The sequence below is a fragment of the Vicugna pacos genome, chromosome X (genome assembly GCF_048564905.1).
Source record: "Vicugna pacos chromosome X, VicPac4, whole genome shotgun sequence".
In the NCBI taxonomy this organism is placed as follows: domain Eukaryota; kingdom Metazoa; phylum Chordata; class Mammalia; order Artiodactyla; family Camelidae; genus Vicugna; species Vicugna pacos.
Genome location: NC_133023.1, coordinates 54,204,771 through 54,219,652, shown reverse-complemented (window position 1 = coordinate 54,219,652; position 14,882 = coordinate 54,204,771). Strand labels below are relative to the sequence as shown.

The 14,882-nt window shown below is 44.6% G+C and overlaps 1 protein-coding gene across 2 annotated transcripts in view; it reads left to right on the top strand.

Moving 5' to 3' along the window:
- P2RY4 (pyrimidinergic receptor P2Y4) overlaps positions 1-14,882 on the top strand; it is a 66,134-nt gene that overhangs the window by 14,832 nt on the left and 36,420 nt on the right. The window contains exon 2 of one of the 2 annotated variants that reach the window (XM_031675254.2): positions 7,662-10,450. The exons of the other annotated variant lie outside the window; for it this stretch is intronic. Within the exon in view, the coding sequence (XP_031531114.2) occupies positions 7,729-8,826 (1,098 nt within the window). The 5' untranslated portion in view covers positions 7,662-7,728 and the 3' untranslated portion in view covers positions 8,827-10,450. Of the gene's footprint in view, positions 1-7,661; positions 10,451-14,882 lie in introns of those variants that run through there. 2 annotated transcript variants of the gene reach the window in all.

Sequence of the window (14,882 nt, the reverse complement as noted above, 5' to 3'; positions counted from 1 at the left end):
AGCTCTGGGGAATACAGGACCCTACCCCCTTCACCTCGCCATAGTGCTGGTCAGTCTTTAGTATCTATCCATAGATGCAGGCCTCAACCCTCCACGACAGGCTGTGGGTTCCTCAGAGGGTAGCTATGGTTGTGGTTCAGAGGGCTGGACCTTCCCTACCTCCCACTCCCCACTGTGGGCTCTGGACAGCTGTCCTATAATCCCTTTGCGCAAATAACTGCTAGCCTTTGCCACTCTTTGTTAGTATGTGCCCCAGGGTCCTGGCTTTTAGTTGTTGTAACTCTCTCCTCAGGGATTTTCAGCTAGAACCAGAAGACCGGACTCTGCAGGGAAGGTTAGTGTCTATGGGGAAGGTGAAAAGTCCGAATGAATGTACTTTTGGACTAGCCTTCAACCCATTTTTGTCTTGAGACCTGCCCTTGAAGCTTAGGCCCTCTTTTGACTCTGATCCCTGGTCTTCTCAGCAGGAAGAAAGTAGATCTGGTAGGCCTTTCATTCGTTATTATGATTGAATTTAAATAATTCTCTTCAGGAGTATGTGCATTTCTTGACTGAGGTATAATTTAGAAAAAGTAAAATGCACAAATCCTAATTGCACAGCTTGATGAATTTTTACCTACTGTGGAAAGCTGAATAATGGGCCCCCAAAGATAATCAGGCCCTAATCCCTGGAACCGATGAATGTTACCTTATATGGTAAAAAGGGACTTTGCAGGTGTGATTAAATTTAGGATCTTGAGATGAGGAGATTATTTTGGATCATCCCCGTGGGCCCTAAAGGTAATCGCTAGTCTCTTTATAAGAGGAAAGCAGAGGGAGATAGAGGGAGATAGAGACAGAAGGCAATATGAGGACTGAAGCAATTTGCTATGCTGTTGGCTTTTTTTTTTTTAAATGAAGGTACTGGGAGTTGAACCCAGGATCTTGTGCATGCTAAGCACACACTCTACCACTGAGCTATTACCCTCCTACCCTATGCTATCAGCTTTGAAGATTGAGGAAGGGACCACAGTGCAGGAATTCAGCTCTAGAAACTGGAAAAGGCAAGGACACGGATTCTCCTATTCTCCTCTGTAGTCTCTCATGGTTGCAAGGGGGCTGTCGCATTTCAGGCATAATCCTGCTACTACCTTGATTTTGGCCCAGTAAAACTGATCTTGGACTTCTCACCTCCAGAACTGTAAGAGAACAAATGTGTGGTTTTAAGCCACCAAGTCTGTGGTAATTTTTTATAGCAGCAATATGAAACAACTACACCTATGTCTACACACAGGTAACCACCACCCAGATTGAGATACAGAACATTTCCATCTCCCCAGAAAAGTCCCTTGTGTTCCTTTCCAGTTAGTAGTCTCCCAAAGAGAACAATCACCATAGTTTCATTTTGACCAAAAGTATTTGCATTTTATGAGGAAGCAAGAGTAAGAAGACAAAGGGAATGCATCTCTAATGGTGGAGTTTCTGGCCCCTATGATAGATTGATGGTAGAGGTACTTTCAGGTCCTTCCGAACCCTCACTCTGCACACTCCAATGGTATTCCCACCCAGGCTTTCCAGTTAGAAAGTGACTGATGATCAGATCTCAAGTGAGGAAGGGCTGGGATATTCTGTAAGGGATTGTAGCAGACAGGATTGTTGATCAACCCAATAGGCATCTCTTCCTTCCTTCTTGTGAGCAGAATCCCCAATTTTTTAGGTGCTCCACCCTCCTTCACATGGCCCTCTGTTCCTCTCAGCCAGTCACGATCATTTCATCCTCCTTGCCAGTGGCTGGTTTAGTTATAGGCATGATGAAACTCAGGCCACTGAGATATGAGGGGATGCTTGCTAGGGAGAATCTGGGAAAGATTTCAAGGGCGATAAAAATAAACACACAGGAAGAGAGGCCTCCCTCTCCTACCGTTGGATATTTCCATGTTTGGATACAGTGCCTGAAATACAACAGCCACCTTGTGACCATGAGACTCACTGAACAACATGCTGAGGGATCAGAAGGATGGAAGGAAGAATCAAGATTTTTAAATGACACTGTTGAACTATTGAATTAGCCAATTCTAAAGCTGCCTGCTCCTGGACTTTGATGCAAGATAATACACTTCCTTATTTTAAAGTCAGCTGAGTTAGAATTTTCTGTTATTGTAGCTGAAACCATACCAGCTGACTTAAGTGAGATCTGGACAACGGCATTGACTCAGTTGGGGTGGATGGAAAGGAGACAGATGAATCAAATGGTAGAAACGGAGACTTCCACTGCTGTCATAGGTACTGGACACAGCGGTACTGATCTCTTCTAAAGTTGTTAAGAGCCTTGCTGGAAATAAAGAACAGACATTCAGAAAGACTAAAAGGGTACAATACAAAAATGACACCTGGACAAGGCTACCTTGGGTGCATTTACATGGAGCCAGTCACTTTACCATGAATTTATTGGTCAATTTGGATTATCCGGGATTTCTGATTACTGCTCCTTTCCATCAAGGTTGTGGTGACTGTTTTGTTCCACTCATTGCATCTTATTCTCAGCTGGTGACCTCCTTTTTTCACTTCATAAAGGAAACCCAGGCAATTGGGGTGAGCCTCCCCATCTCCAACACCCTCCAAATTCACCTATATTTTAATTCCTAATGATGAAGAGGCTGATAACTGCCAGATACTCTGCATTCATGCATTGCCTTATTTTTCTCCTCACAACAGGATAGGTGCTAGTATCTTCCTTCTACATATGAGGAAGTTGAGGTTCAGGAAGACTTACCCACAGTCATATAGCTGTGGTGATGGAGCCAGGGTTAAACTCAAAGTCTGTCTGATTCCACTATTTCACTTTCCTTCCTTCCTTCAATTCTTTCCTTCCCTCTCCCTTTTCTTCCTCCCTTCCTTCTTCCTCCCTCCCTCCCTTCCTTCTCCTTCCTCCCTCCCTCCCTCCCTCCCTTCCTTCTTTCCTTCCGCCGCACCCCCCACCCCAACTCAGAGAAAGAGATTAGAAACCATGCCTTTCCCCCTTCTCCTTCTTTAGGCCCCAAGGAAACAGCAAACATTGCAGACAAACTGTCACCAAGATATTTCTGAATATTAGATGTGAGGAGCCAAGAAGGGGAAGGCTAGAAAAGACTAGAGGAGTAGGGGAATGGAAGGCTCTCGGCGCTAGTGGTTTCCATACAGCTTATTTATCTCTGCCAGGGAAAAGAAGATAATAAACTTTGGGGGGAGGGTATAGCTCAGTGGTAGAGTATTCGCTTAGCATGCATGAGGTCCTGGGTTCAATCCCTAGTACCTCCATTAAAAAATAATAACAAATAAATAAACCTAATTACTCCTACCCCAAAAATTATTTAAAAAAAGATAATAAACCTTGTCTGACACACTAAATTCTAGATGTCAATGAGATACTCTAGTGGATATGTCCTACAGCAAACTATATATAAAGGGCTTAGATTATAGATGTGGAAATCATTCAGTTCAACAAACTATAACTGAGTCATTCATCCATTCAACACACATTGATTGAACACCTACTATGTGCAAGGTATCTATTTTTTTAACTCTGAATTGAAAGGCATTTTTTGGACAACAAGGTATATAATTTGGGGAAAAAAAACTGAAACATATATTATCATAACTTTACCTGGAAGGCTGTGAGAAAGACAGAAGTAAAACCAGGTGGTTGTCCTCAGAGAGTTCTGAGTATGGTTTAAGGGTGGGAGGATTGGGAGGAGATCAACAAAAACACAAATGAGTATAATTCCAGGCAGTCTGTGGTATGTGCCATAATCTCAGTAGAAATCAAATGTGTTAAGAGTGTGAGAGAGAAATTTTGATTAGAGAGACATCTTTATGCTGGAATCTCATTGGTCATTCTTATTATTCATAACTTCTAAGTTAAATCATGAGAGTGGATGGAGAGAGAGGTAGAGAAGGAGACAGAGAGAGGAGAGAGAGAAAAACAATGGAGGAGTGGAGAGGGAGTGAAGAGATTCTGGAAGTAAGCCCTGGGTAAGGGTCACGTTTGGAGGAAGGAGAACAAAAAGGAGCCAGGGAAGGAGTCAGAAGGAATGTCCAGAGGAACAGGAGAATCAAAGCAATGTAAAGTCACAGAAATGAAAATAAGGAAGAGTTTCACAGCAAAGAGTCTGGTCTGAAGCCTTGCATAAAGACATGCGTTCCTTTTGGCCCTGGTGATGTCAGAGGAAGCTCGCTTCCCGTTGGGGCGCGTTGGAAGAGCTCTTTTTCTGAAGTGGCCACTGGGTGGCAGTGGTGGCAGCAGCGGCAGCTACAGCTGTGTCCAGGGACTAGCAGAACAGAAACCTAGCAGAACCAAACCAGCTTGAAACAGTAGGAACAGGAAGCAGGCTCAGGCCGGGGTTTCTCTGGTGTAGTAGACGCTTGGGGTATCCCCTTGAATGTATGCCAAGCCTCAAATCATACCTGTCCTCTTCTGAAGAGGGCAGCTTCATCCCTGGGAGCAGAGTAATAATACAAAGTACTTTATAGATTAGCAGCATTTTCTGGTTTACAAAGTGTTTTCACATCTATTAATCAATTCAGTATTCAGAAAACCCTGAAAAGTTGGTATTATTATTTAAAAAATTTTTTGTATTCGAAGTTTAGTTGATTTACAATGTTGTGTTAGTTTCTGGTGTACAGCATAGTGATTCAGTTATAAATATATATTGTTTTTCATTATAGGTTGTTACAAGTTATTGAATATAGTTCCCTGTGCTATACAATAGGACCTTGTTGTTTATCTATTTTCTTTAATTTTTAAAAATTTTCTATTGAAGTATAGTTGATTTATAATGTTTTATCTATTTTATATATAGTAGTTTGTATCTGCTAATCTCAAACTCTTAATTTATCCTTCCCCCCACCCTTTCCCCTTTGGTAACCATAAGTTTGTTTTCTGTCCATGAGTCTCCTTCTGTTTTGTAAATAAGATTATTTGTATAATTTTTTTTAGATTCAAGGTTGGTATTACTAACCCCATTTCACTAATGAGGAAACTCAGTTACAAAGAGGTGTCCAGGATTTACACAATGAATACGTGAAAGAACAAGGATTTGAATTCAAGTCTGTCTGGCTCCAAACACCTGGGCCTTTTGTGCAATATCACAGTGATCAGCTGTCCAGGACTCAGGCTATGACTGCTTCTTCCACGCCTACCTTTTATCTGCCCCCACTTACTCCCCACCACAGGGGAAGGATCTCCAGGATTCCCCCATCTAGGTTTCTGGGCCTTCCAGGAGATCTAGGTTCTGGAGCCTCCCCTGTGAGCCTGCCTCCTCTTCTCACTCCCAGTATCCTGCTGGGCAACATTCTTAGGACCTGAAGATCAGATTCAGAGTCCCCATTGCCTCCCAGCTCTCTTCAGAGTGGGTGCTGTTCCAGCCTGCTCCCTCTCCCTGAGAGCACCTCCCACCTCATCGTCAGAGTCCTCCAGTCCCAGAGCTTGCTTCCTGTGCCTAAGACTTCCATTAATCGCAGAGCCTTAGTTAACCCCAGGAGACTCAGGCCCAGAGCTCCTGACAGCTTGGCATTCCCTAGCACTTGGCTCTCAGTCATCTAGGCTTGGTGTCTGTACTTTCTCTGCTGTATTCAGACCAGGGTCTCCTGGAGTGATAGAGAGAGATGGGTGGTGTGTTGGAAGGGGTGGAGTCTGTAAGGGAAGCATGTTGGCCATCATCTTTGGGGAGGAGTGAACTGCCTCCTCGCCACCTCCTCTTACATATGTAACAGGCATCTTGAAATTAACAGGTGGAAAAACGAACTCCTGATCTTTCCTTAGACCTGCTCCTCTCACAGCCTTCCCTGTCTTTGTCAACAGTAACTTCATATATCCAGTTGTTCAACCAGAAATCTTAGAGTCATTCTTGACTCCTCTCTTTTACATCCCATATCGGTAAATATTGTTGTCTCTACTTTCAAAATCTAGCCAGAATCTGCTATTTCTCACCACCTCCACCACCCTGGTCCAAGCTACCAGCATCTCTGTTGGCCGTAGCCTCTGATCTGGTCTTCCTCCTGTGTCCCCAGCCCTGCAGTCTATTCTCAAGATAGAACAAGCCAGTGATCCTTCTAAAATGTAAATCAGATCCTGACACTTGTCTCTTCTAAACCCTCAATTGTTTCCCAGTCACTGAAAATAAAAGCCAAGGAGTCCTCACAATGGCTTCCAAGGATCTTCATGATCTGGTTTGTGCCAAATTCTCTGGCCTCATCTCTGTTTCCTCTTCCTCACAACCATATGGTCTTTATTCAGAAGTTACCCTAATAATTTAAAACAGAAACCTGCTGTATTCTCTTTCCCTCCTTTATTTTTCTCCATAACAATGATCACAATCTATGTATTTTACTTATTAATTTCATGATCTTTTCCCCTCTCACTAGTCTGTAAGCTCCATTAGAGTGGGAGTTTTTGTCTATTTTGTTTGCTGTTTGTGAACTACTAGTGCCTAGAACTGGACCAAGTGGCTAGTAGGCTCTTGGAAAATATTTGCTTATCCTTTCCTGGATTATGGCCAGTGGCTTTGTGAGGCCACTAAACATAGCAGTTAAGTCCATGGATGGGAGAGCCTGGTTCAAAGGCAGGTCTGCCTGGTTCACATCTTGAGTTTATCACTAATAAGCAAAATACTTAAACTCTCTGTGCCTCAGTTTTTCTGATCAGCAGTAGGAACAATAATGGTACCTACTTCCTAGAGAGCCTGTGGGGTCATTAATAAGAAAAAAGCATTTAGAACAGTGCATTGCACGAAGTATGTGCTATATACACATTTCTTATAATTGTCTGCACATAGAGTTAAGATTTATATCAATAGAGTTGCTAAAATCTTTCAATGTGCTGTCTTACACTTGCCCATGTTAACATTCATTTCCCATGTTTCTGCTCACAGGGGTTTCTGTGATCTTCCTGGAGTTTCAGTTATCTCAGGAGGCTTGGCTCTTCATCTGTCAACTTGGACATTTCCTTGTGTACTCTCTCTTACTGTCATTTAGAAGCTGTTAAATAGTAATCTTACCGGGCCCCAGCTTCCCAATCTGTGCAGTGAGTGGGCTGGACTAGATAATCTCGCTGGGCCTTTCTAACTCTGACAATCTCCCAGGATGGGAGGAGGTACAGGCCCTACCCCCCAACCCCGCCCCCTTGGATATGCCCTCTGGCTGCCAAGGGGAAGGGTGACAGAGTCAGCTGGGCTCAGCTTCGAGGGGAACAGGTAGGAGATGTGCCAGGTTTCTTGGGTGAGGGTGGGGATGGGGTTCCTGGGCTGGCCCAGGCCGGGGGAAGGCGTCAGAGATCACTGTGGTACGGAGAGAGAGGGACCAGGGGAGAAAAGTCACTGTGTGGAGAGATACCCTCTTCATAGGGATGCAACTGTTGCAATGCTAGCAGCCATTTTGGGTCTGGGCATCTTCCTACACAGTCCCGATAGGGCTCTACCCCCTTCAGCCAAGCTGTGAAGGACAGAGTCAGCTGCAGAAGGAGAACAACCTAAACCCACTGACTGCCCTCCTGAGCCCCGGCACTGCCTGCTGCCCCCTATCCCAAGGGACTGACAGAGGGAGCTCTGGCGGGGTCAGGCTGGCCTAGGCTGCACTCACATGCAGCCTCTCGACTCCCCCTTGGGCTTCAAGCATCACCTTCCCTGTTCTCTGCTTTTTTACCACAGGTCAGAGCTAAAGGGCTGGGGAAATCCAGCCACCCTCACTTCTGCCCTTTCCACTTCTGGGGGGACCATGACCAGTACAGAGTTCTCACTGCTCACAACCCTAGGCCCTTACCCAGATCCTGAGGATGGTGAGGTAGAGCTGGACTGCTGGTTTAATGAGGAGTTCAAGTTCATCCTGCTGCCCGTGAGCTATGCAGTTGTCTTCGCGCTGGGGCTAGGCCTCAATGTCCCAACCATCTGGCTCTTCCTCTTTCGCCTCCGACCCTGGGATGCAACGGCCACCTACATGTTCCACTTAGCCTTGTCAGACACTCTGTACGTCCTGTCGCTGCCCACCCTCATCTACTATTACGCAGCCCGCAACCACTGGCCCTTTGGCACGGGGCTTTGCAAGTTCATCCGCTTTCTCTTCTATTGGAACCTCTACTGCAGCATCCTTTTCCTCACCTGCATCAGCGTCTACCGCTACCTGGGCATCTGTCACCCACTGCGGGCTCTCCGCTGGGGCTGCCCGCACCTTGCCAGCCTTCTGTGCCTGGTAGTTTGGTTGGTCGTAGCCGGCTGCCTCGTGCCCAACCTGTTCTTTGTCACAACCAGCCCCAGGGGGGACACCGTCTTGTGCCACGACACCACTCGGCCTGAGGAGTTTGACCACTATGTGCACTTCAGCTCGGCCATCATGGGGCTGCTCTTTGGTGTGCCCTGCCTGGTCACTCTGGTCTGCTATGGGCTCACGGCCCGGCGCCTGTGTCGGCCCTTGCCCGGGGCTGCCCGGTCGCCGTCTCGCCTGCGTTCTCTGCGCACCATTGTTGTGGTGCTGACTGTCTTTGCCGTCTGCTTCATACCCTTCCACATCACCCGCACCATTTATTACTTGGCAAGGCTGTTAGAAGCTGACTGCTGGGTGCTGAACATTGTCAACGTGGTCTACAAAGTGACTCGGCCCCTGGCCAGTGCCAACAGCTGCCTGGATCCTGTGCTCTATTTTCTCACTGGGGACAAGTATCGACATCAGCTCCGGCAACTCTGTAGGAGCGGTTGGCCCCAGCCCCCCACGGCTGCCTCCTCCCTGGCGCTCGTGTCCCTGCCTGAGGACAGCAGCTGCAGGTGGACAGCCTCCTCCCAGGACAGTGGCTGCCGTACTCCTCAGACAGAGAGACTGTGACACTGGAAGCTGGGAAGCGAGAGGAAGGGGGCGCGTTCAGGGCAGAGGAGAGGGAATGTAACAGTGACACTTGATCTGGTTGCTTCCTCTTTTTGTCCAGGCTCTGGAAAAAGGCCCTCACCCTGAGGTTTAGGGGGAGCCAGAGAAATCACGGGAGACCCCATCTTTCCCAAACCCTTCAGTTGCCCTCTCCTATTTAGCCAAAGGTAGCAGCAGCCACTCTTTTTCCTCTGCTTCTTCTTTGTTTCTGTCCCCTTGCTGGGGCCAGTGGTCCTACCAGGCTGCCAGAAGTGTTCCCCAGTCCTCCGTCTCGTGCCCTTTCCCCCTGTATCCTTGTATAGCATGTGTTCTTTTGGCCAGACCAGAGCATGCAACTGGAGGGGTGGAGAAGCTGGGATCATCTCAGAATTGGCCTGACTTATCTGACGGTGAGAGCCAGAATCAGGAAGTGGGGGTACCAGCATATCACAGATGCCTGGGCTGTGACATGTGTAGCACCCACACTCACTTCCTGGTTTCCTCTGGAAGACAGGATGGTCTTGCCTGCCAAGGGGCTGAACAAGTGCCCAGAGAGCCTGTGTGCCAGGGTCCCCACGTGCAGCTGGAGGCATGGCCCTGTTGAACTGATGTGTGTAGCCACGAGGTAGATAGGGAGCCCTGAGTCTTCCCATTGGGAGGCAACCTTGAGGAGGCTCAGGGGGCAGGACCCAAGCAGATAATGGCCTTTGGAATGGGAATGGGACTGGCCCTCGTGTATGATGTTTGCTGAGAACATATTTGACAGTTCTCCCGTACTTAATGAAAGAAAGTGTTGACGGCTCAGAACAAGAGGGAGGAGCTCTCTAGTCAATGGCCATGAGTTCCATCACCAAGTAGTAGAGCCGGTTCGTGCAGAGATTGGGGTGGTTACAGGGACCAAGGCCCAGAGCTGGCTCTTCACTGGTCTCTCAGCTTTTTCTAGCTCCTGCCCTAGATAAATAATCAGTTGTGTCACCAGCTCTTTCCGATCAGCCTTTAGGGCTTCGAGGCCAGGGCTGGGCACTGAGACTGGGCCAGCTTCCCTCAGCTTCCCACCCACTCACTCCCCTCCAGCACCATCTTAGTGTTTATGGGCTTCCTGGAGTAGGGGTGGGGTGTGGAACTTGGGGAGCTAACCCCTGAGCCTTGGGAAGTAAGAGTTTTGGGGCAAGCATTCGTGAGAAGAGTAGGCTTACACTTCCTGGCACCCCTGCTAAAATCGCTTTCCAGCCCATTGGTCTCCTGAATCCCCAGACTTCCTTTTTTTTTTTTTTTGCCCCACCCTATCTCTGATCCCTTTCTTGTCTATTGAATTCTAAGAGGTCTGTCTTAGAAAGTGAGTTTAGGACTAGTCTACAGAAAAAAAAATGACTTCAATGCCCCTGAGTCCCCTTTTGCATTCTTTTAAGTGCTCCCTCTTCCTCTCTAATATCCAGGCCCCTTCCGCTAGGAGTAAATGAATTGGCTTTCTTCTTACTAGTTTCCCAGTCTCATGGCCACTGCCTCGATGGTTATGTACCCTGTTCCTCACCTCCCTTTTATTCCTGTGACCACAGCCTCCCTGCCACCACAGCCTCCCTGCCTATCACTTGTCCTACTCAGCAACCCCACCCAATAAAGCTGCTGTCTTCATCACACAGTTGACCTGGCCTCGTCCATTTCTCCAGTCCACTCCCCTAGGCTAAATTGAGATTAACTGCCTAGACATTGTGGTCTGCTACTTTTGGACTGCGTTCCCTCACCGTCTAAGTTTAAACACCTTGACTTTCACTTTGGGCCAGTGTTCTCTCTCCTAGGACTAGAGGGGATTGTAGATGAAGACAGAGGGCAAGGTTGGCTTGACCCACTGAAATTTGATGTCTTGGAACTTCATCTAAGCCCTCATTCCTCTGAGCTTGCCAAGTTCCTAGTGAACATTCCAGAGCAATTGTTTTCTGTCTTTTTTACCTTCTCAAGGTCCCAACTCCATCCTACCTTAGGACCTCTTAAGAGTTACCTTGCCTCCTGAAAAACTGAGAAAATCTAATACCTCAACTTCCCTCTGTTTCATTCACCATAAGCTACTTTTGTGTCCATCTTGTCTTTCTCCCTTTCTTCCCTGCAGTCCCCAGAATAAGAGGTGGTCTTCTTTCCTGTTCATTTGCTTATCCCTCTTCATCATTTTCAGTCTCTCTTGTAACTGATTTCATCCCATCTTAAAAAAAAAACAAAAACAAAACAAAACAAAACAAAACCCTCACGTAACAAAAATAAAGCATTACCACGGATACCTTGACCCTGCTAGCTCTTCTGGCTGCTACTCTATCTTATTCATTTCACTGTCAAATTTCTAGTAGGATTACCAGGAATCCCATTTCCTTACCACAAGGTCACCCCTTAACTCTCTGAATCTGGTTTCCTTCCTACACTTTTCTGTATCTAGAACACACATTACCTCATAAACCAGACCTTTTCTTTGCCCTCATCCTCTTTGACTTCTCTGCTTCACTTGACCCTACTGTGTATCTTCTTTAAAACTTCTGGGAGGAGGGGATAGCTCATGTGGTAAAGCACATGCCTAGCATGCACAAGGTCCTGGGTTCAATCCCCAGCACCTCCTCTAAAAATAAATAAACCTAATTACCCACCCCCCCCAAAATTGGGAGAGGGTACAGCTCCAGTGGTAGAGCACATGCTCAGCATGCATGAAGTCCTGGTTTCAATCTCCAGTACCTCTTCTAAAAATAAATGGATAAACTTAATTACCTATCCCTCATGAAACTTTTTATAAAAGTAACATTAAAAAATTCCATTGTGACATTAAAGAAAAATTTGAACGAAAATATTTACCTATACTTCCCAACCCAGACAGTTGTTTCTATTTTTCCTTTTTCCATGATTTTCCAGTTTATATAATACATATACATATATATATATTTACATAAGTGCAATCATAGTGTACATATATTTTAAATTCTTCTTTTAAAAAACTTTGTATTATAAATGCTCTCATTGTGTTACAGTCTTTCATATTTATCATTTCAGTGGCTGGATAAAATTACATCCATCAGTAGATTATATTTTATTTTACTATTCCCATTATTGGACATTTAAACAACTCCCAGGTTTTCGGTGCTTTTAATATTTTCATGCATATAGCTTTTTTTCTTTTTTTGTAATTCTCTTCCTAGGACAAGTTCCCAGGGGTGGGGTTACCAGATCAAAGAGAATGAGTGTTTCTGTAGAGCTTGATTTCCCAAAGGACTGCACACATTTTTGATACCATAATGACATGTGAGTGTTCCAGTTCCCTTCCATCTCTAGCATTGGACTTTATAAGAACTTTTTTGGGGTGGCTCAAACATTAACTTATTAATTTCCTTTCTTTGATTACTCATGGGATTGAATACTTTCCCATATGTTCACTATTTACATTTTCTTTTGGGTGAACTGTCTGTTTATATCCATCTCCAGTTAGTATCTTAGTGGTATTCTTATCTATCTGAATGTATTCTTTATTTAACACACAGGTTAACCTTTTGTTGTATTTGATATAAGGACCTCTTCCATTATTGTAATACTTTGAATTTTAGTTCCTTATTTTAGCCCCTTGTTTTAAAATTTATCTCTTCCTACTCTTATCTCTCTCTTTCAATTTTTTTTTGTTTTTAAAATTGAACCTTAAAATTCTTTTTTTTTTGAAAGTTTTTTTTTGGGGGGAGGTAATTACATTTATTTAATTAATTTTTTGAAATGGGGGTACTAGGCACTGATCCCAGGACCTTGTGCATGCTAAGCACGGGCTCTACCACTGAGTTATACCCGCTCCCCCCTACTCTTATCTCTCTTTGCTGGCTTCTCTTTCTCTTTTACTCCCTAAGTGAACAGAGTTCCAAGATCTGTCAAAGTCATAGCATTTGTCCCCTCCCCCCATCTGACACTTAATTTTCTCTTGGAGAGAACATTTATGCATGTGAATACAATTCAGCTGACTCATAGTCCTTGAGAGTACCTCAGAAATCTTCTAGGGCCTGGGGACTGCCTCACTTTACAAAGGAGGAAACAGGCGCAGAGAGATGACCTGCCCATGACTTAGTAAGTTAGAGGCAGAGCAGAGTCTAGGCCCTAGGTGCCCCGACTTCCAGAGCTCCTTCCATGACACCATGCCAACACAGTTCTGGGCCTGCCATTTCTCCCAAGCTCCACCTCTATGTCTTCAGTTGTCCACTGGACAGTTTCATGGGATCTTCTATTGTTACCTTAAGCCCAGGAGGTCAAAATCTAAACTCCCTGGCCCAGTTTCCCTACTCATCTTGCTCATTTGTGTTTATGGCATCTTCTTTCCTCAAGTCACATGACCTAGGCTCGAAAACACTCAGGCAACTTTGACTCTTCTTCCTCCCTATTTCATGAGATTCTGACATTTCTTCCTTCATCATGTCAATTACAGTTTGCCTTCCTTTATGGTCCCAGGGCTGTCATTCTACTACTGGCTTTTGTTACCCTATCCTTGGCTGACCGTCACTGCCTCCTAACTGGTCTTCCTTACCCCCAGTCTTTCCTCGCATGATATATAGGGTGCATACTGCCAGATTAATTGGCCCCTAGACTGCTTTCACGTTCTCTGTCTCACTCAAAACTTTCATGGTTTCACATTATCCACAAGACAAGTTGAAATCCTTTTGTCAGAAATTCAAAGATGGCTTTTCAGTCTTATTTCCATTTCTCCCCAATACAGATCTCTCTTTTCCAGCTAATTTGATCTCTTCGTTATTTTTCCAAATAAGACTTGCGCTTTCTCGTCTCTCTACCTTTATCCTTCCTTTCCCACACACGTAAGTCCCACTTCCTCTTTGAGGCCTTCTCTGCTGACTCTTACCTACAGTGACCTCCCTGGTCACTCCTAGAGTAGTTATTGTCTATATCAGTGATTTGACACTTTTTTGTCTCTTGATATCACTTATACTATTATCTTAAATTGTTTACCTCTTTATGTGTGTTTGTTTTGAGTTCCTACCTGTAAACCCTTTGAGTTACTGTGATAGAAAGGAAAGAGCATAAAACTGAAAATCAGAAGAACCAAGTTCGAGCCCTGGTTATCAAAGTGAGGCTCAGGTGTGTCACTGTGTCACTTGAGTGAGTCACTCAGACTCTGAGCCACAATTTCATAATCTGTAAAATGAAGATCATAATCTCAGTACTCCAGATTGTGGTAAGACTCTGCAAATCTAGAGAGCTAAGCAAATATAAATGATTGTTTGCATATCATTCTATTTACTCAATAAGTGGTGCTTAATAAATATTTGTTGAATGATTACATGTCAGTAATTCAGTTGAATGTTTTTTCTCCTGGGTATATTTCCGTGTTAAGAAGCCACAGGAGCCCCAAGGAGCAAAAAGATCTAGGGACACTTTAGGAACGATGGAAGTAGGGAGGGTATTGGAAAGATATTTTGAAGGAAGTAAGTCCTGTCCAACATATCTCACTTCCCACTACACTGGCTACTCACTGCTTGGCCCATCTGAAGGAGTAACCTGGATGTGGAGAGAAGAAGATGGTGATACATCTGTATTTCTTTTTCCTTTTCTTTTTTCTCTTTCTTTTATTGAAGTATAGTCAGTCACAATGTGTCAATTTCTGGTGTACATCATAATGTTTTAGTCATACATATACATACATATATTTGTTTTCATATTCTTTTTCATTATGGGTTACTGTAAGATATTGAATATAGTTCCCTGTGCTATACAGAAGAAACTTGTGATTTATCTATTTTACATATAATAGTTAGTATCTTCAAATCTTGAACTACCAATTTATCCCTTCCCACCCTCTTCCCTGCCGGTAACCGTAAGTTTGTTTTTTATGTCTGTGAGTCTGTTTCTGTTTTGTAAAATAAGTTTGTCTTTTTTTTTTTTAGATTTCACATATAAGTTATATCATATGGTATTTTTCTTTCTCTTTCTGGCTTACTTCACTTAGAATAACAATCTCCAGTCCATCCATGTTGCTGCAAATGGCATTATTTTATCCTTTTTTATGGCTGAGTAGTATTCCA